The sequence below is a fragment of the Pterocles gutturalis genome, unplaced genomic scaffold, assembly GCF_000699245.1.
Source record: "Pterocles gutturalis isolate BGI_N339 unplaced genomic scaffold, ASM69924v1 scaffold14711, whole genome shotgun sequence".
Lineage (NCBI taxonomy): Eukaryota > Metazoa > Chordata > Aves > Pterocliformes > Pteroclidae > Pterocles > Pterocles gutturalis.
Genome location: NW_010100611.1, coordinates 31329 through 56939, shown reverse-complemented (window position 1 = coordinate 56939; position 25611 = coordinate 31329). Strand labels below are relative to the sequence as shown.

Here is a 25611-nt window from a genome sequence, read left to right as displayed (position 1 = left end):
CCCTGGCCTTGAACCCCTCCAGGGATGGGGCAGCCACAGCAACCTCTGCCAGTGTCTCACCACCCTCATAGGAAAAAATTCTCCCTAGTATCTCATCTAAATTAACTCTCAGCTTAAAACTGTTACCCCTCATCCTAACACTACACTCCTTGATCAGCAGTCCCTCCCCCACTTTCCTGTAGCCCCCTTTAAGTACTGGAAGGCTGCTCTAAGGTCTCCCAGGAGCCTTCTCTTCTCCAGGCTGAACAACCCCAATTCTCTCAGCCTGTCCTCATACAGGAGATGCTCCAGCCCTCTGATCATCTTTGTGGCCCTTCTCCAGACTCGCTCCAACAGGTCCATGTCCTTCTTGTGCTGAGGACTCCAGAGCTGGATGCAGTACTCCAGGTGGGGTCTCACAAGGGTGGAGTAGAGGGGGAGAATCACCTACTGCAACCTGCTGGTCACACTTCTTTTGATGCAGACCAAGATACAGTTGGCTTGCTGGGCTGCAAGTGCACACTGCCAGCTCATGTTCAGCCACCAATACCCCCAAGTCCTTCTTCTCAGAGCTGCTCTCAAACCATTCTCCACACAGCCTGTATTTGTGCTTGGGATTGCCTTGACCCGTGTGCAGGACCTTGCACTTGGCCTTGTTGAACTTCACGAGGTTTGCACAGGCCCACCTCTCAAGCCTGTCCAGGTCTCTCTCGATGGCATCCCTTCCCTCCAGTGTGTTGTGTCAACCGCACCACACATCTTGATGTCATTGGCAAACTTGCTGAGGGTGCACTCGATCCCACTGTCCATGTGTCCAACAAAGATGTTCAACAACACCGGTCCCAGTACTGAACCCTGTGGATCACCACTCGTCACTGGTCTCCACTTGGACATTGAGCCATTGACCACAACTCTTTGGGTGTGACCATCTAGCCAACTGTTGGACATTGAGCCATTCCAACTGTCAAATCCATGTCTCTCCAATTTAGAGACAAGGATGTCATGTGGGATGGTGTTGAATGCTTTGCACAAGCCCAGGTAGATGACGTCAGCTGCTCTTTCCTTATCGACCAATGCTGTAATGCCACTGTAGGCCACTAAATTTGTCAGGCATGATTTACCCTTGCTGAAGCCATGTTGCGTACACCAATCACCGCCTTATTTTCCATGTGCCTCAGCAGAATCTCCAGGAAGATCTGCTCCATGATCTTGCTGGGCACAGAGGTGAGACTGACTGGACTGTCATTCCCCAGGTCTTCCTTTTTTCCTTTCTTAAACATGGGGGTTATATTTCCCCTTTTCCAGTCAGTGGGAACTTCCCCAGACTGCTACGACTTCTCAAATATGATGGATAGTGGCTTAGCAACTTCGTCTATCAGTTTCTTCAGGATGTGTCTCATCAGGTCCCAACGGACCTGTGCACCTTCAGGTTCCTTAGGTAGTCTCGTACCTGATCTGCTACAGTGGGCGGTTCTTCATTCTCCCAGTCCCTTATCAGCCTTCTTTGCAGCATAAATCCAAAACACAGCCTCTTACCAGATACTCTGAAGAACGTTAACCCTGTCCCAACCAAAACCAGGACACGATTGTATCCAGGTCTCCTGTTTTGCTCATCAGGGGGGTACAGTTTCTTTCATCTTCCTTTTTTGTCCTATGTACCTGAAGAAACCCTTCTTGTTGTTTTTCATGTCCCTAACCAAGTTCAGCTCCAGCTGTACCTTGGCTTTCCTGATCCTCTCCCTGGAACCCCTCTTCCCTTTTGAAGTAAGTGGAATTTCAGAGAGGGAAGCTATTTCTGATTCCTTGAAAAAGTATGCATTGCAGAACTAGAATTCAATGTTAGTATTAAAATCTTTGTAAATAAAGCATAAATTCCAAACAAACCCCAGTTATTTACCTTTAGGGTTCTCTTGTGCTAATCTAATTCAATGCAATTTACTGTATTTTATAACATGGAAATGTTGCTTCATTCATGTAAAAATGGAGCAGGAACTAATTATCAAAGCAACGGAAAGGCAATTAACACAAATAGTTTTCTATCAAATGGTCTTACCAGTTTTAAACATAAAATACTCCATTGTTGGAAAGTACTTCCCAGAGATTAAGTCAATCAATGTTAGCTGACAAGCTCACAAATTCAGAAAGGTAGTACAGCGATTACATCGTTTTGCCATCCAGCTTCCAGAGGTAAGAGGAATGAACGACTTGCAGAAAGAAACAACATACCAAAGCCAGTGGAAGATCAATAATAATCTCCCCAAAGCTGGTGGTTTTTATTTTAGCATATACAAATAAATGCATTAACAGTAACACACTGCCACACAAAAGCAGACAGGAATGAAGAGACAGGTATTGGTTGTAAAAACATTTTCTTCCATCTGCCTTTTATTCTGAGGCGCACCTTCTTGCAAGAATCAATACTAAATCTTTTCCGCATTGAAAACTCCACAAGCAAACAACTAAAACCCCCAAATATTTTAATATTGCTAGTATTAAAATATTAGTAAATAAATTTCTTAATTCCTTGAAATAAACAACCCTGCTTCTCCAGATTTTGTCCTTTTGAAAAGTGTTCTTAAAAACTAACAGGCAGTATCTTCTGAGAGAGTTTGCAATTTGAACACAAACAAGAGAAAGGTAACAGATGGGAATTAGAATTAAAAAAAAAGAAAAAAGAAATGGCAAAATTATTAAAATCAAAACTGAAAAGCACTATTTATCTGTCTACAATGTTGGCATTTCCTAATCTGTCAAGCTCAAAGCATAATAAGGAGCATTCAATGTGCAATTATTTTCTACATTGTTAAGAGACAGCAGCCTACCTTTGACTGCTAAGTTATTACTACAGGCAGTGGTATTTACTTTTCCACCAGCTAGAAATGTAATGGAAAAAATTAGAGTAATTTAAGAGAAATCTGACATCCAAAAATAAGAAGCCATTAGCTATGAACACGGATTTTCTGAACAATTAGGAAAAAAATATTTGAACAAAGGAATAGTGAATAGAAGTATACCGTAACATCTGGCCATAACCAAATAATTTACTGATGTAATACAATACCTTTAGGAGATTTATAGATATATAACAGCAGATGACAGTCACCTGACCTTCTAAAGTAACACACTAAAACAAGTGCTATGGATTTTTCTAACTCAATAAGGTGAAAGAAAGAAATAGATGACCAGTTCTCTAGTATTTCCAAACTGGTTCTGAAGCCTTACAGAACTCGGACATCACTGTTCAATTCAAAAAATCAAAGAACCCACATATAATGATATACATGGGCAACGCAAGGATGTAAAGCAGTCTTTCTGGCACATATTGCAGGAGAGGAAAAGGTCATGCTAGATATTAACAGAAGATTGACATCAATATCAGAAGTTTCTGGCACAGATGGCTGCATTCTTTGCAAGGACCAGTTACAGAAGCTACCCCAAAAGGAGAATTTTAATACTCACAGGCTTCTTGTAAGAATTTTTCTCTAACGCTGTCTGAGGTGCAGTTTTTACATGTTTTGATTGCAACAGCCATAGCTGGATTTTCCTGAAAGACATTATTGAGAAATAACTGAAATACAGCCCACCAAAAGCCAAGTACTTTAAAATTCTAGCAAAACTGCTTTACAGAAAATTACCATTAACTAAAATATCTTTAGTTAAGAAATTACATTTTGAAGCTTCAATGTTAAAATATTATAATCAAGACATCTAGTGTACAACACTTACATCTAATGCGCTTAATCGTACAAAAATTATGACAGAAGACAGTAAGTTTAACTGAACAGTACTGTAAACTTCTTCCATTACTGGGGATGGTAAGCTCCTGACAACATTTAGCAAAAGTAGAGGAAACAAGTAGATATATGCCTGAAAAACACACTTTGCTTATGCAAGCAAGTAACCCAGAAAGCCAAATAAAGGACTTTTTGTGTCTCTTTGCAGAGCAGACTGGCTATAATTTGGAACTCAAACTACAAAGGGAAGTAAAACAGATTTTACATATTAGCTTCACAATCGGTTACATCAAGGGCTTACAACCAAGTTAAACAGAACACATGTATTCAAAATCAGAAGCAGATTTTACCATCTGATTGCTTATCCTCTGAATACTGAAAAATGAGCAGCACTGAGACAGCCCAAAGGAGGCCTCTCAGCTCAGGCAGCATCTTTCATCTTCTCTTGCTTTGGTGTGTTTTTCAAATACCCTTTCCATAAGTTAAAGACAGCACAGAGAAGCTACAAGCGTTTTGCTACTGAGAAGAAGCTTTAAGTGTTTGAGCTTCTCTAGTATTTAAAATGGCATGGCTTACCTAGAAAATAGTATTTTTACAATACAGAGTATCCCCACAGTAATGCTCAGAAGACGTCGCTCGTACAAGTTCTTACCGGGTTGAAAGCAGCTGAAGTGTTTTAAAATTGAGCTTCTACATTAGGTATAGGCCTGCTCAAGGACTAGTATGCCTTCCTTCCAACTGGGAAATTGGGGATTGTGCATTGTTTAATGGGAAGATTACAAATGAACCTGTCCCCAAAAGGCTACAGGGTTGATGTATGACCTCATCTAGTTCTTAAGTCCAGTGGGAACTGAAGATTCACAGTTATGTCCTATGTCTGCTCATACTTGCTCTATTTTAAATCTATTTTTACAAACATTTTCAGAACTATAATAATATCTACATTTTGCATGCTTAAATGTCTATTTTCTAAGTTACAACATAGCTCTTCAAGCTGACTTTGCAGGAAAATACTGATTAAAACCTTTTCTCATACATAAACATGCCCATAAACTGCCTGAAAAACTGGTGGTAAATTAAGATAATTTTATTCCCTTCTGAAATCAGGATTCAGTAATCAGCACTGGATGAGACCTCTGGAGGCCAGCCAGACCAACCCCTCTCCTGGTGTTACAGCTAGTTTTAGAAACAGAACTAACATTAGCATCAAAAGAAAGAGTTTCAATGTCTGCAACCAGCAAAGACTCCAGACATTTTGCAAAATGAATAGAGGAAAAGGCCCGAAATCAGGGTTTGGCTGATGTTTTGGTCTTGGGTGAGAACACAAAACAGTGAGGATATATTGGACTGGCAACAGTTTGTGTACTGAGCAGAAAAACTATTTTCAATGACACTCTTGGATTAATCCCACAGTAAACTGGCCTTTAAAGACAGAGTTTTTTAAATTGCTTGCCTCTGAACAACAGGACCCTATATGTATACATACATTTTCCATTCAGTATCCTATAAATACAGCCTGATTGTGATATTTCAGGAATACCTAGTAGTAAGCAGCATTCGAGAAGAGGTGGGTGCTGCGCAGTCACTAGAATAAGAACTTTACAAATGCAATGATCAAGGATAGATGAGATTTTTCAGATTCAAATTTGAGCTAGCAGAACAAGAGGCCAGAAATCTCCCCTGTATTTTTGCATGCGAGCTGAGTATCTACAAGGATGGAAACACTATCGTGTTATTGTAACTTATCTTTTATCTGTAGTAAGATTTCTTGCAAAAGTTTACGTTAGACACTGTGAATAGTACATTAAAATTTACTGATAATACCTTTCTGTTTTCTCTTTACATATTTAAGTGTCTTAAACATGGTAAAATATTATTAATAAAAGTAAACATCAGGTTACCATCTAAAAAAATTATACTAGACACAGGATTACTGAATAAAATCTGTTTTCCAATTCAAGAAAAAGAACAGAGAGACCGCATTTTAAAAACAACAGTCCCTAAGAAAAGGAGTCTTTAATTGGTTTTACAGAGCACTAGATTCATCCACTATGCCCCAAGTTCAGTGAAACATTACCCTTCAAGTACTCCTGTTAACTTGGACAGGATTAAATGAAAAATAAGGATCTCCCTTAATGCAAAGTACATCAGAACTGCTTTGCTAAATGAAGGTATGAGAACAGACTTCAAATCTGTCTGAAATATATATAATAGTTATCCTTATTTATTTACTTAAATACTGAATTATTTATTTATTTAACCCACTAAGCCTAGGACACTAAGCAGCTGTTTCTGAAGTTAGAACTAGATTGTTGTCCACATGAATTATTATTTCATCTATCAAAACCCCAGAAACTTAATTTCTTCAAATGAGAAAGAAATCTTCGTTTTACACTTGCAGAATTAGTTTATCGTAACCTGAAATTGGTTGAAATAATTTTCCAGCTTTCTCTTTCTTCTTCCCACAAACTTAATTTTTCATCCATTTAAATGGCAATCTTAATCTTTGTGGCTGCAGTCTAGAAAAAGACAAAAGCACCAGCCTAGATTACACGAGTCCTGCCAACCTCACTGGTTTCACCATGGTAATTCTTGTGCATTGGGGATTTGCTGAATCAGTGTCCAAGTATTTTGTGTCTTTTCTTTCAGGAAAAAGTAGTAATTTTATTAACATACAACCTTCTTCATGAGAGATATAGCGAGATGCTCACTGGAGAACACATTTGTTTAACATTATTGTCCCTCCGTTGTAGGCTACTGCCCTTCCAGCGTAACAGATTAAAATTTCTTCTCCACATTTTAGTACAGAAAGATTAGCTCATCCTGACAGAGTTGGCAGCTTCTGCACTGAACGCTGAACCTAAACCCAACTCAGGCTAACCACCCATAAATACTGTTTTAAACTTTGGAAAAGGTCCTTAAGCACTGAACACTCAGGAGGGGAGTATGGCTAAAGGGACGTGTGCTTACCACGGTTGGATACACTCAAAATAAAGCAGAAAGTGTATGGCTGGGGTTAAAAGCAATGACTTCCAATTCCAGCTCAGTCAGTGGCTTTGGTACGGTCCTGAATAGTTTACTTGGCTCTTTGATTCCTTTCCTGATCTACACAAAATGGGGACAGAGAAGCAGAGAAACTACTCTGGAGCTAGTTTCCTGCTTAACTGAAACATGGAAAAATATTCTCTACATGCTCATTATTCTGAAAAATTAATCACAAAGTCAATTTTTACTTGTTCTGGAAAGCCTCAGACCAAGGTATCTAAGGAATATATTTATTTCTTATTTTATTTCTGTAACTAGAAAGGTATTATTGTTTGTTTTTATTTCAGAAGTGAGGCTTACCGGACTCATGTAAACTCCTTGGTGTACATCTCCAAACTGTCCTTCACCAATGCAGCGCCCCAGTTCAATTCTCTCCCTTTGAATTTCATAATCTCTGGCTATAAGAATGTAATGCACTTAAAATATCAATTTTCTGATGAAGGGCAAAGAAATAATCCACAAAATACAAAACCAAAAGTAAGTCACTCAAATGTCTCACATAGGAAGAGCTAAGATTAACAGCTGCTGCACACCAACCTACAATAATGCTGCATACACACAGTGGAAACCTCTTAAACAAATGTTTGAATCAAAGCACTGAAAAAGGAATTGTGAAATCTAATTTGCTAAATTAACTACGATGTATTATTTATTTCAATGCAATAGACATAATTGAATCCTTCTTAATTGTAGCTAGTAAAGGACAAAGAACACAAATAGCCTAGGGCAATACCAATGATATTAAATAAAGCCCTAGCACACATCCCTTTGTATGTTTAAGAGAACTCCACAATGCGGTATTTAAGATTTTGGAACCATCAAATGAGCCTGGAGAATTTTTAAAGAGGTAACTGCAAGAAAAAAAATACAGAAATGAGAGCACAGCAAAAAAAAGATAAAGAGCAAAATTTTGAGTGCACTACACCTCTATCAGTGTGTAACTGGAGTAAAATTGATCTGCTTTGTGGACTCATGCAATTCTGTTAAGTTGGTTGTTTAACAGACTGAGAATGTTACTGATAAAAATGGCTCAGTACTTCAGCAAAACATTTAATCAATTGCAACTGAATTACTTCATTTGCAATTTAATTTCTAGCAGACATGGAAATCTATTTCAGGAATAGCAGAAAAGCATGTACAGTATATGTTTTCACCTCTACTTGTATTATCCAGAGAAAAAATATAATCAGCCAGCTTAGGACTTCATGACTGATGATTTTGACTTCATTAACACTACAAAAATAATGTCATCAGAGCTGGATAACAAAGTGATTATTGCCTTTTTATTTTTTTGAAGTACTGCATTTTCCTCTTTAAAACCCCAAAGCTAGCTAGTTTAACTATAAATAAATAATGTTTATTAAATGAAAGTGAATAGTAAACTTAAAAATTCCACATCATTCCAAATTGCAAGCATACAGGGATGGGTAAAGGGTCTCCTGTTACCTTCATCTATTCCATAGCTTTCTGCAGTGCAATTAAGAGAAAAATCAAATGCTTACTTAGATATAGCTTCTTAAAATCAAGACAAGGACAAACATTTTTTAACATTGTTTTAAAAAATGAAGAAATATACTGATGCAATTTTAAGTTTACATTAGCAGAAGTCACAGGTCTGTTCTTGTGATCTTTACTGACTCAGTCCTTTGACAACTGAACACTTGAGTCAATTCAATCCAGCAAAATACTTAATGAATTTCACTTCAACAGCCCATCTCATGGGCTTTGAATTGAAGGCATACTTAAGCGTTCAGCATCATCCAGGTCTGGGCCCACAAGTAACTACTTCCATGAGAATTTAAATTAAAAGCTTAGGAAAAAAATAATGACACAAAGGTAATATGTTAACAAAAAAGAAAAGGATATAATTTATCACAGTACTTTTTGAACCTGCAATTATTTTAGTAGAATCAGGTAGTGACTTACTGCAAAACATTCAAAACACATTGTTTATTTCTGGAAAACATATATTCTTGCTTTTCAGATATTTATGTTCACATACATATGTTTTGAAAAACATATATTCTTGCTTTTCAAATATTTATGTTCATGTATATATGTTTTAAAAAACATATATTCTTGCTTTTCAGATGTTTTCCACAGTAGTGGAAACTACGTTGTAAATGCTGAAGTTATCATGAAACATCCCTGCCACATGGTAAACTCTATAAATCCTTATGTACATTCATGGTTCTTCAGCAGAACATGGTACCAGTTTGGCGTCATCCTCCCTTCTTACACCAACTAAACCTGACTTTTTCAGGTCTGCGTATCAACTGATTGTCTACTTCGAGAGAAATCTTTGGTTGCCAAAACACAACTGGAATTTTGCAGACACAACTTTTAAAATCAGGTTACTAGACTTTCATAGAATCACAGAATCATTAAGGTTGGAAAAGACCTTAAGGATCATCAAGTCCAACCATCAACCCACACCACCTAACCCACTAAACCATGTCCCTAAGCACCACATCTACACGTTTCTTGAGCACCTCCAGGGATGGTGACTCCACCACTTCCCCCTTTCATGTTGTATTAGTTAGCCTTGACAGTTTAAGATTATATTATAATTCAAATATGCCATAAGACAAAATCCTTGTAGTGGCTAATGAATCTTGTTTTTTGTTATTCAAAGATGAAGACTCAGAAGAACTTTGAATTTTAATGTTTGTTCCTAAAGTCTTTCATCTTTAACAAAATTGCATGTGGTACAGATGACTTTCCTCTATCATGGAATCTGAGAGTAGCAAGTTCGTCCTAGAGCAAGGGTGAGATACAGTTAGACAGTAATACACAGCAGCTTTCCAAATTGTTCACTCTTATCGCATAAATCTCATCCATTCTTTAAGTGGTGTGTTCAGCATCACTATCAAAAAAAAAATCTACATTTTGAGACAAAAAAGGAATTTCACTGTGAAGCCACTGACAGCAGCAAAACAGAATTTGATTTTATTTGCTTCAAAACCTGAACTTGAAAAACATTTGATCTGTGAATTTTCAGAACATCATAAAGAATATTTTCTTCCCACACACATTACTTAGGTCTGAAATACAAGATTCAATCCCCGCTACACCAAAAAAGCTTTCAGATAGAAAAGTTCCCAAGTTAGCTACCATACTTACTTGATGGCATTGTATACGTATCTTCTTCATCTATAATCTCTGCATAGTCATCTGTCTCTGTAAAGGGAGGAATTGAAGAGTTTCGGGAAAAGCAGATGAAAACAATTCTCCAGAAAAATATCACCAATTTATCAAGGCTGATGTCACAACCCCCAACTTCAACATTGCTGGGATGCAGTTACAATAGCATGAATAAAACTGGCTCATGCATAATTTATGGTATGATAATGACCTCTGTGCCAATTATACCACGTCACATAGATGCATTCAACATGGAATAAAAGGAAGATTCATTTGTACTCAATAAAGTTCAAGTTCTGTAATTGAAACCCCTCTAAACTCTTGACTTACAAAGAAAATCTTTTAAACAGCAAATACCACTGCCATAAGGAGGAAATATTATTAATGCATTAAATTGTTTTACCTTCAATGAGTAATAGTTTGCTAGTTTTTTATGTCAAACAGGCAGAACAGACAGTAAAGATGTTCCAGGGCAGCATCTACCTACTGCCAATGTGGCAAGGTGAATTATTTTCCATACTTTTCTAGAGCATAAAGATCTTTTAAGTCACAGTCTTTCCTTACACCCATTTTTTTTGCATTAGTCTCAATTTTCCTCTCATGGACAGTGTGTGAAAACAAATTTTCTGAAAATGATAGTGTATTTCTTCCTCTGTTCAAAACCAACGATTTTTACATCATCTGTTCTCAAAATGCTTTAAATGGTGTCAAGTCATATCAGGTCCTTCTTTTATTCTAAAGAACTTCCAGTGTGCACAGGTCATTTCCTAAAGGTCAGATAAATTCCTCCTGGGGTTACAAAACCAGTGCACAACAGTGAGATAATTTTTCACTGCAAGGCTGTTAAATTCTACTCATCAACTTTAAATGCATAGAGAGCTTCTCAAAATTGAATAATTTCAAATCCAATATGCAGTTTTCATGGTTGGTTTCAGGTGATCACACACTGGGCCACCTCTGAAGGGCATGATTTACATCCCCCTTTTTCCCCATCTGCCTTGGAGCACATGTATATCCCTACAACTCCCTGGCATCATTTCTATAGGTATGGCTTCTGAACGGTGAATGGGACAAAGCCATGGTGAGACTGGAAGGAAGGATGGGATGATCCCTTCTGGCACCAGCCCTCAGTTCAACCAACTTAAGCCAACTCTGAAACCAGAGCAAGGCTCATAAATACCAGAGCGAGAGGCTTAATTTTCATACAAACTGAATAGTCAACAATCAGGAAACTACAGGTTCCCTTTAACCTTTGAAGTTCTACACACTTCAGTGAGTAAATGTAGTTTTATGATCCTAACTTTGTATTACTTAAATAAAATTCAAGCTATTTTTTATTTCAAACTCCTGTAGGAATAGATCATGTTTTCTAAAAACAGAATCAAGGAATTCTATGCTGTTTAAATTTTTGCTAGGCAACTCCTGTTTAAGACACAGCAAAACAGACTCACTTAATGAAAATTCAATTAATTATAAAGGCAGCACACAATTCTAAACAGGCAGCATACTCCAGAGGCACTGATCTCTTTCTTTGGTATGTTTTTTCCTCCCTACATTATGAACTAATGTTTTTGTAGAAAATAAGCCCCAGTTTGATCTAAAAAATAAACACTCATTTTAAAAAAATCATTAGTGCAACACCGATTTGATGGGGATAAATCACTCTGTTTCCTTGCAATATTGTGGTAAGATGTTTTTACGTTTTTTCAAGTGTGATATACATCAACTATTGCTACAAGCTAGTATTTGAGGATACCAGAAAGTTCTCTGGCTATGAAATAAAAAAAATACTGAATGAAAGATATTCTAAACATAACTGAGAAGAATTTAAAAAGTTTGGAAACTAGAACTGGTGCCACACTCGTCTTTAAAAAAAACAAAATATCCGTAATTCTAGATTATGGAACAGTGCTTACAAAATGTGATAAGTAGCCTGCCTCATTCTATTTTAAATTAAGAAAGTTAATTAATAATAAAAGCATTATCAGAACACCACAGTGCACTTTACATGATTTTAATACACTGCCTAAAACCATCCTGAAACTAAAAGGGTCTTCAGTAGCCAATGCAAATGAATTAAAAGTATTCAATTAACTACAGAAGTATTTTTTGTTACACATCTAACACTCTGGAGAGGAATATATAATAAGAATTCAGAAAAAATATTCCTATATATGTCTGGCATTGTTCTGGGAATTGGAGGAAAAATTAGTAAAGGCATTAACAGTGATGTGCTCAAAGTGTTCTGTAACAAATATAACTGACCTCTCTCACATGCAGTCTTTACTCCACAATTAGAGTCACATATGAGACTATCACCAAATCTGCTAAGACTATGCCTATGTCTGCTAAGAGATATTCCAGAAGCCACACAGAGCCTAAAGCAAAACTCAGCTGGGCAAGGTTCTCCAGGCTGCTTTACGAAGAAGGATATGCTACAGCAGTCTCAAGAGCTCAACAGTCACAACAAAGTAGTGATTCCAGGAGATGTTCTATCTTCAAGGTCCCTGATAAGTCTAGAAAAACTAAGATTTAAAAATAAGGCTCATTACTGCTGCTTTCTTTGCCTATTTTAAAACCAGCACTGAACCTTTTCACCTGTTGATCAATCCCAGCTTCTTCTAGATGGAAAAACAAAAAGGTTGCTTTTGGACAAAGATACAGTGTGGGTGGTACAGGTGAATGAGCCAATTTCAGCTGTTAAACAGTAGAAAATCCTAGGATATTAAATCCATAATAGCTAATCCATGACCTTAATCACCTGCTTGAAATTTCCCTTTCGATTATTTTTTTCCCCATTTATCAGAGCCTGTAATTTATAGAAGATATGCACCAATAAAAAGCTATGCAGGGTTAGTATCTGAAATACAATTTCTGAATTTATGACCAAAAAAATATCCTTTGAGTTTTTAATGTTTAAGAAAAGAAAGAAAATTGGGGTAGTATTATCTTTTATTTATATCTGAAGGAGAGAAAGGAGAAGAAAAGTTATACACCCCCCTTTACATTTTACTGAGAGGAAGGCCACAAGACATTACCTCTATTTCTTCTTATCGCCTTCCTTTGCATACTGCTTTTTATGCTCTTTTAGTACCTCCTACTTATAACAATAAAGATACATACATTATCAATAGTAGTGGTTTGATTTTTTTCCAATATCAGATAGAATCCTTTAGAAAAAAAGCTAAAAATGTCTTTAAAAAAAAAAAACAAAACCAAAACCCAACCTGTCTTCAGAGGATAGCAAGGAAGTGTTTTCTAGAAAAAGGACTTATAAAGTCTGGAGAAGCTAAATATTTTGCAATAAGTTTCAAAGTTTTAAAGAAAAACATTAAAATCTGTCCTTAAAATCAGCAGTTAGCTGAAACCTGATTAATGTTTCATGTATTCAATCTACATCTATCTTGTACAGCTTCTTTTTACGCAAGGAACAATAGTGGACTACAGAGCACTTTGATGCTACCATGCCTTCAAAGCGTCATGTAGTAGACTCATTTCTCACGTTTTACATCCATTGATCTCACGCACTGACCAAAAAAATTCTGTGACAGAACCATTTCAATCAAACTGAATGGACACTCTTGCAAACCTATAAACCTTCTTTGCATCATGCCAGAACTCTCATGCATGCAATACCGCATCCCTGGCTGTTTGAAATAATTTTCCTTTTTCAATTCCAGTTGAGCAAAAAGTGTTAGTCGCACAGCCTGTAAAGCACAATATTTATCAGCTAATGTCCAAAGCAGAGTGCTTTTTAATACTACAATTTGTATAAACTTGATTACTGAAATGCGCATTAAGTGGTATATGGATGTAAGAGTTGCATACTGCACGTAAGTAACACACAGACTAGAAAACATATTACCGTCCCCACTAATTTCATCTGCAGATCCAGGTTGCATGCAAGGAGAGAGAAAAACAGAGGGGGAGAGAGAAGGGACAGAGAAGGGGGAGGGGAAAATATGCTATTAAATTCATGAGTAATCCAAAAGTATTCAGACTGCAGTTATATTATATACCTGACTCAAGAGAAACCAGAAAAGTAGCAGAATTTAAAACTTCACACCTAAAACCCAAGGGACAAAGATACGTTCTAAGAAGCTTGTATGATGAAACGGAGTTAATGACTTTCCAACACAAATTTACACAAAAATTCAATTTCAGAGTGGAACTATTTTAAATCATTGTTAAGAAATGCCAAATTCTGGTTTAAGTCAATATTTTACTATAAAACAGATCTCCTACAGCTAGAGGAGTCAGCTCAATTTGACTTTGCACACACATGTAGGACTTTGGATAACTAGAGCTGGTGTTGGCCCTGTCAAAGGAAACGCACTCCTGTGCTACCACCAAGACATGAGTAAGAAATGGAACTATCTGCGTATTAATTACACAAAGCATATTGCAGTTATACAAAGTTGAAATTTAAATGAACGGTAAACGGAGCAACTCTACTGGGAAGCTGTTCAAACGAGCACCGTATTCCGCATTTATGGTAGCAGCCCTACTCCACACCAATACCCACAGCACAAGCCAATGCACTCTAGACATTATTTATGAATAAAAGGAAAATGAGCATTAATGTTGTAAAAGTAAAGCACTTATTACTCCAATTCTTCTTACCCCTAACAAAGCGAAACTGGTCCAGACCAAATGCTGAAGCAGTATGCATCCAAAAGCATCACTGTATCCAATAATTAAAAGTGATTTTAGCTGATGCTTATTGTTGCTGTTCTATGTCACTCATAAGCATGCTGTATCAGGGGTCCAAGAATGAAGTAAACATATATTAACCAAAAACCCCATGGGTATATGGGGGCTGCATAGCTCTACAAATGACATTATTAATACATCTGTCATCGTAACATACAATATGCTTAAAAACAAGGCCCCCATAAAAATGAGGACCAGCAAGTTTGTGACACTGCACAAAAATCCAATTCAACAGGACGAAAGGGGTAGCAGAAATTTAATGAAATTATTCTTGGAACTCTGTTTACCTGAGGCTAAAGTAGTTTATAAACAGTAACTGAGTTAGTATATTCAGCTTTTGGGTTAAGAAGGCAGCCTATACAAAGAGCAGTGCAGTACCCTTAGGCGGTGGCTCATGGGAACAGAAGACGAAAGGGAGAAAGCGTCTAGCTTTCTTTACTTTATGCTGACAGTGACTGACTCCTTTACAAAGAGGCAAGAAAAGGAAAGAGAAAAACAGAAACAAATTATTTGGAAAATAAAAGAGACTGGAGAGAACATCTACAATGAATGAACATAAAAGGAAAGGTTTACATTACAATTCTGTATACGCAAACAGATACACAAATGTTGTATGCTACAGCTATTTTAAGAGACTACTGAAAAGGTATTGAAATGAGAATAAAGACATCTGATACTCTGTACTGAAACAGAAGAATAGGTATAGAGTCACTGCAAGCAATGCAAGCTGTCTAAAAGGGAAGAGATGCTTCAACTCTTGACCTGTCTGCTCAGGCTACAAAGCTAATTTAAGCTCGAGATGCTGAAATGCTGTTCACTCTTACATCGACACATGGGTAGCAGAAGCTGACTGAAACCTGACTAATCTATTCCGTACAAGGGCACATTGAAATGACAAAGGTGTTTTTAATTCATCATGTACATGTCCTGATGCCCTGGGGTACTCAGTCCAACTCGTCTTCCATGTTTCAAACTTCACCCTTAAGATCTGAACTTTGTTCAACTATTCTGCCAGACTAAATGGAAGAGACTGTTTTGTCTTCAACTTACCATATCTTCAAATCTTGCTACAAAAGAAAGTTTAGCAAAGAGTTGATTCTAAGTTAAAAGAAGTCCCGACACTTTTTCAGGAACTTAGAGAGTACCTGCTTGAAATGAACACTTAGAAGGATTTCCACTATTCCACACCAGCTTCCAGTGACGTCTACATAAATGCTCACAAACTCAGAAATGCTGCTGAAAACTGCACTGGACTTCTCTTCTTGATTTAGTTCCTCTTCTCAACACTAAGTATTCACTAAAATTATTGTGTAAAACAAAAAAAAAAACCTCAAAACCCACATAAAACCAAAAACCCCCAAAAAACCAAAACCACAAATCACTTGCTATGCAACAGACTATGTTGGAAAGGAAGTGACCAGGCTAGAGGGCAGTTACTACTCAAAATCTTCATTAGGATTGTATGAGTAGATAACAAACACTGCAAGGCTGAAACTGATGATGTCCCATTCTATTTCAGTTGTACATTCCTGAACCAGTTTGAGGAAAAAGCCTGAAAAAATCTGTAGAAGGAATAAATCTATTTGTTTTCAAGCTTTTGAAATAAAATGAGCACTATACAGTTGTCATGTCAAATATGTCTATACATAAACAACAAAACCCCAAACCCAATACTGCATGGAACATTTCTTTAGTCATACTACAGTGTTATTACTAGCAGAGCAGAAGTGTCTGCTCAAATCAAATGAATGGATCACAAAGGAGCTGCGTAGGAGGGGAAGAACTCTCTAACCAACACCACAAACTGATGAAATCAGTGCAGTAACTTCCTAGGCACTTAAATGGAAGATATCCATTTAGACTGTCACCACAGTTCATTCTGGGCTTCTTCTGCACGAGAAGAAGCCTTTCAGTCAATCTAAACACAAAAAGGTAACACACTAGTTTATTCAACTGTGATTGGAATCTGAAATACTGTAATTTACTAGCACTAAGCGTATTTTAAACTATGTTATATTATTAATCATCAGAATAGATGGGTGAGTAAGCTAAGAAGCAAGTAATTCCATTCATGAACTTGTAAACTAATGACTTGCTCAAGGTTTGTAAAATTAATCTGTGAAAAACCTTAGGCTTGAATGTCTCCAAGTCCTGTGACCATATGGCAGAGCTATAGCTGTATAGAGCCTCTATATTCCTCTAATTACTTAACAATTTGAATGTATAACTATGTGATTTATGCTAACACTGTTAGTCTTTTTCAGAAGTGAGCCGTAGAGTACAACGAAATTGGGCTAGCAGACACAGTCGTAAGCGCTCAAGATACAATTTTTCATTTTAACAATTTAGCATTTTTCAGCGTGGACTTTTTGGAGTGACTTGATAAAATGAGCATGTTAAAAAAACAACTTTACACCCTCAGACAAAGAACACCTTTCCCTCCTACCAACTAATTCAAATGGAACTAGGAAATACAAGTTGTAAGCAAGAAACTCTTTCAGAGTTGAGCACAGGGTAAACCTTCATTTTGGGTACAGGAATCATGGAACAGAGCATGCACTGTGCTTTGCAGGCAGAAGTGATTCAATAAAATTGTATTCGTCTTTCCATCCTTGCACACAGCTTTGCTTGTGATTAGCCCACATCATTCACCCATACATTCAGGACCTTTCATATGCTGACATCTCCTTCATCAAGAACATTCTTAAGTGTGGTAATCCTCAAGTCAGGTGAATATATTTATTTTTTTTCTCTCTCCTGTTTGTTGCATTTTGACACTTGGCTCCTGCTGTATTTTAGTTTCCTCTCAGTAACCTACTGAAAGTCTCTCTCACAGACTAACTCTACCATATAATTTTTTTTCCTGCATGCTAAAATCACATTTAAATCATGCTTATTTCCTTCAAGAGAGATTTTTTTCATTCAAATTGAAATTTCAGCTAAATAGTATGACTAAATTGGCAACTACTTCAAACAGGATCTGCTCATAAGTAGCACCTTAGAGAAGAACTCTGATGCCACTTCACTGCCACAATCAGGAGTTAACCACAGCATGTGATTTAAGTGTAATGATATTACACTATACATCTGTGATTCTAAGCCAGAACCTGGAAACTTGCTGAGAAGACCCCCTTTCAGGATGCCAAAATCTTTCAGTTCCTATAAGGAAGCTCTCTCCAACAGACACGATTTCTCCTCCGTAGAGCACGTTACTAGATACATCTAAACCATGGGATGCAGTTATAATTTCTTAAGAGTCACTGTAAGCAAATAAATTGTCTTTTTTTCCTCTGTAGAGACGTAATGGCACACCAGCATTATTAGAAACTTATGCCATCATATTGCCACACACTTACAGCTACACCCCTTTTGACTTTAAAATGCTACTTGTATTACTAACAGCCGTGCCAGCCAGGGAACAAGATGACCAACCTTCTCTTTAAGATACCTATTTCCCTATTAAAGGCATGTGTCCTGGTGTCTGTTACTCAGATGGCTTGAACAGCCTGCCTTAACATTTCTAAACACCTTTCAATTTCTTTCAGCAAATAGGCACTAACGCCGCAAAACCAGCACCCACTTTGAACCAAGACCAACTCTACAGCAGGCGCTAAAAACCCCCTTCAGATACATGCCTTGTGCTGACTCCTGCAGACCAACCAGCTCATCTTGTTCCTTACTGTCATTTTCCCAGCTACAGCTCACCCCTCACAAACACGTTATTTTATTTAGCAGTATCTGAATACCCAAATGCCAAGAGCGACAGCTTAGAATCACAGAATCATTTAGGCTGGAAAAGACCCTTAAGATCATCGAGTCCAACTGAAAATCTAATGCTGCCAAGACTTGTTCAATACTCTGCTTGTTCAATACTTGCTGAAACAAGCGGGCCTGAAATGTCATATTCCGTAGCTCTGCATGTAAAGTAACGTTTGAGCTACAATTAAAAAAATTTACATCCACAGAATTCTCTAGTGCAAAGGAGGCACAGCAGTTAGCCAAGGGAAGCAAGAACATATTTATTCTTCCTCACCATATTTATATAAGTGAGGATGGATCAGGAGAAACCAAAGTAGTCCGTGTCAGACAGAATTTATCTAAAAAGGGAGCAAGCAAACTAAGGCTTTATTGATTTTATTTTATGAAGAACTTTTTCTAATATATAATTTACTAGGTAAATTATTATTTTTGGAAATATGTGTATCAGGAAATATATACATCACCTTAATAAAGCTAATGTTTGCTATTTCAAAACAAACTGCTGGCCAAAATAAGTTCCTGTAGACTAGAGTAGAACATTTTCATGAGGTGACTCCAAGCAAAACAGGAGGAAATCTGGTCAATAAAACTACAGTAAACTGGTATGCTGCTTCTTACAAATTTGAAATACTATTTGCACAGAGCAAATAGTTTAGCCTTACTGTTTCCTGAGTGTACACTCTTGGCTAAGTACAAAGAATTCTTTTTTAATGGAAAGACAGAAATGGAGGGAGAAGGAGACAGAAATTGGATCTACCGATCAGTTAAAACACTCATTGCTTCTGGTGAATCACAGTAACTTAAACCAAAGCATCAGAAATCTCAAATCCAACTCATATTTAATTAGAGCTTTTTATTTATACCCCCAAATGTAAAATTTGAGGGATAAAATTACTACTGTGGTTTAAAAAAAAAAAAAAAAAAGGCAAATCTGGTAGGTATCTTACTTGCATGCAGTGAGAGACAGTGCCCACTGCAAGGAACATAAAATTTAAGAAGCAAGGCAGACAAATAATACAGAAAAAACAGAAACAGAATCGTGTGTGGTAAAATGCGCTTCAGTGACACACAGCTGTAAGAACACTTCTTGGCTCCCAGATCCAGCAATCTGTTGCTTTGGAGTCCTGAAACCAACTTCACCCTTCACTAGTTTGAAAAGGCCTTTATTTAGAGAAAGAAAAAGTATTTTAAAATGTTCTATCTTTGTATGTTTTGGAATACGGAAAACATTTGGAAAGTTTTCATTTCACTAGACCAGAAATATTTCAACATATGCTAATAAACATTTCAAAAAAAGACACACGGTGTCTTTCATTAACAAGCTGATTTTTTACACCTACAGAACTTCATACAAATACCTGAACTTTTAGACCACCAAATCATGTTCCACACTATTGCTGGTTTCCCCAAAGTGTGGTGGGGAACTCATTGTGAAACTTTCCTTCTTGCCTAATGCGTGTCTCAGATTTTCGCTATTCAGCTCTAGTATTGAAAGAGGTTTAAACAGAGGACAGCAATCTCACTGAGGACAGCCAGCACAGTTAATTTATTATTTAAACCATCAAAGGGATGAAGGACATTACAGCTGTCAGTAAGTTATAAAAGCTCGTCTTATTTGAAGCCTTTAGCTCTAAGTCATTTAAATGTCACCAGAGAAAAGCTCTTATTCTGCAAACCAAGATAGCAGTACCCACAGCTGGCTTTGCATGGGATGCTGTCAGCTGTCAGACTCTGCTGACCTGTAACTCCCGGGTTAACTGAACATTATGTACATCTGTTGCCTCCGTTGTTCCATATGGATGGATCAGTTACATGTGACAACAGAAGCGACACTTCTTCACATCTACATGAAGTATTACTTCATTTATAACAAGTTGATTCATTTGGGGGCTCAGAGATTCTTAGAGAAAGCAAGTCCCAAGGAAAAATCCTTAGCATATAATGTAATCTCAACAATCTGTCTGTGTTTTAAATTCAATATACTGACATCCATGCCACACCCAGTGCATTTCAAATAATTTTCGAGCAAAAAACCCATACCAACAACAAAAGAAAGTATGTCAGTGTTCTATGTTTCTTGTTAAAAAGAAGAACCTTTGAGAATGAATAATAAATGTGACGGTTTGAATCATCCCAGTATTATGCCAGTGTTTCCAGGGGTTTGCAACATGGTACAAAAAACAAGAATCAAACAATTATTTCATTGTGGAAAGACACAAAACCTTACTACAACAGAAGAAAAATACCTAATTGGTTTTGATTTTGGTATTAAAGAAAGGGAGGGACATTTGCTGCTATAATTCTTTTGTTTTGCTTACGGAATCAGGAGCCAGCTTTGCGCTTTACAGCTTCCTTCATGTCCACTTGGAACAACCAGCTCATCTCCAGCTCCACTACTTCCTCTGGTGCTACGGCAAAGCTCTCATTTGCCCATGATCCACCTTTATGTGATGCCCTAAATGCCAGAGTCATGTGGTATTACAACTAACTTCACTACATTAATACCAAAACACTACTTCAAAAGAATAAGAAGTGAGTTTGTGCTCTAGACACAACAGGATTTCAGATACAACGCATCAAGCAAAAGATACCCAAATTTGCCAAGTCAAAGTGAGAGCAACGAAGGACCATGAAGTAAGCATTTATTACTGCTTGTAATAGTAAAAGTCTATCAGCACTCTTAGAAAAACTGAAAGGGTGAAAATTTGAGGTGGCAGGGGAGTATGTCTGTTTTGTCCTGAAGATTAGCTTTTTCATGTGGGAGTGGAGCAATTAAAAAGCACAGCACTAATCACTTAAGAAATTGCAACTTTTTCTGACAGCTAAAATGAGCCACACAGGTAAGAATCAAGAGAGAACATGCTGACCATGCTTCATGCTTTCTACCTTAAACAACAGGCTTGCCTGATAGGTACTGAAGAAAGAAGAGCTGCTATTTGAGAGGTAATAGTAACTGATCAAGCTCTATTACACCTCTGCAGCTTGATACACATTTTAATTCCAGATCCTCTCACCTGTTTTCTTGTACAAGGTCTGTTCACTTTGGCTTCCTATGCCAATGGGTGAATGTCAAATATTTTTTTAAAAAAAGCTTAAGGATGGGGAAAGGAAGCTGGAAAGTAGGAAATTAATCTAACTTCTACGTATCTTTCCTCCTTCTTCTATGAAGTAAGTTGGGTTTTTGGCTATGTGCCACTAAGCACTCACATAAACGTTAAAGTGAGGCTGAAGCCTCCCCGTAAGTCAGGGCACTCCACTGCGTCACAATATTGGTTCCTGAAGTTCGTGGGTAAATACTAGAAATCTAAAGGAATATATAATAAAATTAATACACTTTCACATTGAAAATCTCCTGGATAAATATAATGTATAAGGATTTAAAAATTTATTTCCTATAAGACACTGAATCAGCTCCTCAAAAAGACTTGTTTTTAGATTCTGTAAAAGAAACGTGTTCCTTCTCAAGTATAAAAACTTAAACTCACAGTAACAGAAATCTTAGAAGCCTACAAGCTATAGAAACATGTATTACCTCACATGCTCATCCTTCAATTAACTTGTGAATTTCAACAGAAAAATTAAGTGCTTTGATCTAAACAGCAGATACAGAAAAACAACTATTAAGTTTCTTCTTTCCAGAAAGCGATGATTAATATTTAATTGCCTATTTTCACTTTTCAAAGCTGCTCCTTCATAATTAACACATACTCAGGTAATTTAAGTTCTAGCCCACGATATTCTACTTCATTACAAAGCCAAGTGAAAATACTGACAAGCAGCCTTGCTTTGAAGTATTCTGGCCCTGCGTTACTGCACGAATTATGGCTGTTCTTGCAAGTGATACTACGTAGGATAGCTGCAAAAAAGTTTCTCTTTAGGAACTGCACTACAAAGGCAGCACAGCTACAGCCTTGGGAAAGTCAACAGACATGTAGCAAGAAGTGAGCTAACCGAGAGCGAAAAATCTGCCTAAATATCTACTAGCTTTATAAATAAACTTGCTTTTTTTTAATGAGCCTTACCTGACACAGAGACTGTGTGTGACCTTACTCCTTGCTTCTCATTGTTGGCCAGCCTGTAAAACAGAGGTTGGAATCGCTGAATGCTGTACATTCTTCACGGTCACACACACTGGGAATTCATCCTAACAGGGCACCTACTGTAACTAGTAGGGCCAATCCATTTCCCACAGTGACACATTTTTGAGGGGGAGAAAAGTCAGAAAGGAATCTACCATTTCAAACCCATCTAGGGGAGTAGGACAGGAGAGAACACATTACCATTTCAATTAGCATATCGATTCACAACTACACAGTAAATTTCAAGGAAAAAACAAAAACCTAAGTTTTACAAACTTTTAAGATCAAGTTGTGCATGTCTAAACTTTGCCAATGTACGTAAATTGATGGTTCTTCTACTTTCTGTATTAATTAGTGGAAATAAAGTATGAATTGAGGTTTTGTCTGTAAGATGACTTACCCCATACAACAATTTTAAATCAATTTACATGTCAAGCAAATGACGAAAAACAATTAAATTTAAATGTAGTTAGCTATAAATGCTCATAAGTAACAGAAATTTCAATGAATTCTAATTTTTTTCATGTACATACATAAACATAATTTTAATAGTAAGTCAGTATGAGTACTGCATTTTACGCTTTCAGAAATCTGGAATTTAATCCAGCACAGGCGAATCTTTCCAGATGCAAGATGGTGTTGTCTAGTAGTTTTATGTATTTGACAAAAGCCCATTCCTCTGCTGCCAGACTAAAATCATATGTGGTGCCCTTGTTTTAAACAGACTCAAGGGTACAAATTCAGCTTTAGTAAACTGTCCCAAAAATGGGAAGAAACTTTTCCTTTGAACTTTATTTTACCCCAGAAATCCCAACAAATAAAGGATAAAATGTAATTAGAAAGCTATTTTGTGTTTCTCAGTTGTTTCTACTCAAGTAAAACAGATTTTCCTCTTCCATAGGAGTACACACTAAATTTACCAACTTTACTGCTTCCAATCTCGACTTTCTTTTCCTTTTTCTACCTGTATTTTAACTCCTCACTTTCTGCACCATGAGAAAGCTACCTGGCTAGCAAGGGCTGCAGCAGGACCTGTGAAGGAAGAGTAACCACTAATATCTGAGTGGCTGTTTTCTTCCATACTCCATCCAATAGTTAAAAAAGTAATAATATACTAATAATTCTGGACTCCTTCCAGGAACCAAGGAAGAAACAGAATGAGGTGATTGGGTCAAAGTGGGCACAGCTCTTGTATCCCAAAGTAAAAAGGAAGAGATAGGATACTATAAACTGCTAAATTTTATTTGGTCTTTCAACAGTTATCTCCTGCTACTGGATACTGGTGATACTGCCTGATAAGGTTCAAGGAGAACAATCTGATGGTATGTGACTTTAAACTGGGTCTAAACGTGGCTTTTAAGAAAGCTGTCAGATTACAAACAAGCTGGGAAAAAAAAAAAGTGGCTTGGTTAAAGGACTGACGTTTAGGAGGCCACAATAAGGAGCTACCCATGGAAAGGGGAGACAACCACCAGAGCTTACCAGATAGGATGGAGACCTAGCCAGTGACACCAGGGGTGTAGAAAATCAGCTGGAAGAATTAATAGGCTTACCTACCACTGCATTACGGACTATCAACTCCAACAACTTAAGAAATATTCTTAGTTCAAACAGAGTTAAATTAGAAATATTTTCATATTTACCTGAAAGTTTGGGAAGGAGAAAAATGCAAAGAGGTATATCAGCATAATTTATGTAAGAATTATTAGATGCAGATAGCATGTCTCATCATACCTTGGATACAGTATCACCAGAAAACTAGATAGAGGAAAAAATGCAACTCTATTTGCCTAATATAGATCAGCATTTTCTACAAATCCACAATTACTATCAGAGAAGAATTTTTCTACGTTACTATACTTTAGAAAATAGATTTAAAAGTATTTGCTATGTAAATGGTATTCTTTATTACACCGAACCTAAAGATTCCAACTCAGACTGGCTCCATTATGGAAAATCTATTAACAAAAGGTAACATAATAGATTTATGATAGGAGAAAAAAACAAATTTCTGTATTTTACATAAGCAGAAAAGAGGGCAAACAGGCAAAACAAGAGCATAGACTAACTCACTGACTGAAACCACAGTTCAAAAACTGTTTAGCATCTCTCCTATAACTAATTTACTCATAGACTCAAAATAAATAGCCTGAATCCCAGCCAAGTCTTTTCCAAAAAATCCTTCTTTTGTTACTGTCAAATATGATTAATGCATTATGCACTTTTTTCCTCAGATTTTATTTCTGGTATCTTTATAGTTTAATGCTGCTGTCAGTCATTTATGCCCCATGGTCCCAAATGACCGCCTGCTATTTGTCCTAAAATCCCAAAACAACAATAAAAATAAGTCATGTATAAAAAGTCCTAAAGCATCATTTAAGAAAAACTATTTCACAAAACATTGGTTTTTTTAATATATACGAGAAGAAAGCGTAAAACTTACTTTGGTATTGATGGTAAAGCTCTTTCACCTTCTGTGTAAACAACAAGAAAACATGATTAAAATTTATTCAAGTTTCCAAATAATTTCTCTCAACATGCAATATATACATGCCTGAAACAATAATCATCACAATCTCTCAGGGAAACTATGTCGATTCAAAAGACTGTTCTATATGTACATTAAGGGCAGCATATCAACACAAATACTCTAACTAGTGATATAGACCTTTTGGCAAATTCTTATCTGAGAGAACAACGAATACAGAATATAAAACTCCTTTTCTACTCTTAACAAATAACTCTAATAAATCACCTGCAGAAGCTATGACAGTATCTCCTCTCTAGTAAAAAATGCTTTTATCTCCAAGATGTGCTAAGTGCTAACACATAAATAAAACAATTGAAGCCAACTTGGACTTCCAAGTAAGACAAGTGAAATTAATCATTGAAGCATGTAACATATTGATTTCACATTTGGTTGAGATTATACAACAGTAATGCTTAGCAGCCAGAGACGAAGTTAGCTTTTTATAAACTGTTTTCAAACCCTCGCCAGTCTTTCTTTGATAATGGTATTGTGTATAAAAGCTTGAATTGTACATAATCAAGCTTTCTTTCCCCTGCTGGATTTGATGAGACACTTGGTATCCATGTGGGGAAGGATGATGGGGAAATTATTAAACCTTTAGTAAAACACAAACTACAATACACTGAAG

The 25611-nt window shown here is 36.8% G+C and overlaps 1 protein-coding gene across 1 annotated transcript in view; it reads right to left on the bottom strand.

Moving 5' to 3' along the window:
• Positions 1 to 25611, bottom strand: part of LOC104466989 (focal adhesion kinase 1) — a gene marked incomplete at its 3' end in the record, with an annotated part of 49202 nt that overhangs the window by 4099 nt on the left and 19492 nt on the right. The window contains exons 8-12 of the mRNA XM_010080595.1: positions 24897 to 24927; positions 22397 to 22449; positions 9882 to 9938; positions 7059 to 7156; positions 3439 to 3523 (exon numbers count right to left, since the gene is read on the bottom strand). Of these exons, the coding sequence (XP_010078897.1) occupies positions 3439 to 3523; positions 7059 to 7156; positions 9882 to 9938; positions 22397 to 22449; positions 24897 to 24927 (324 nt within the window). The remainder of the gene's footprint in view (positions 1 to 3438; positions 3524 to 7058; positions 7157 to 9881; positions 9939 to 22396; positions 22450 to 24896; positions 24928 to 25611) is intronic.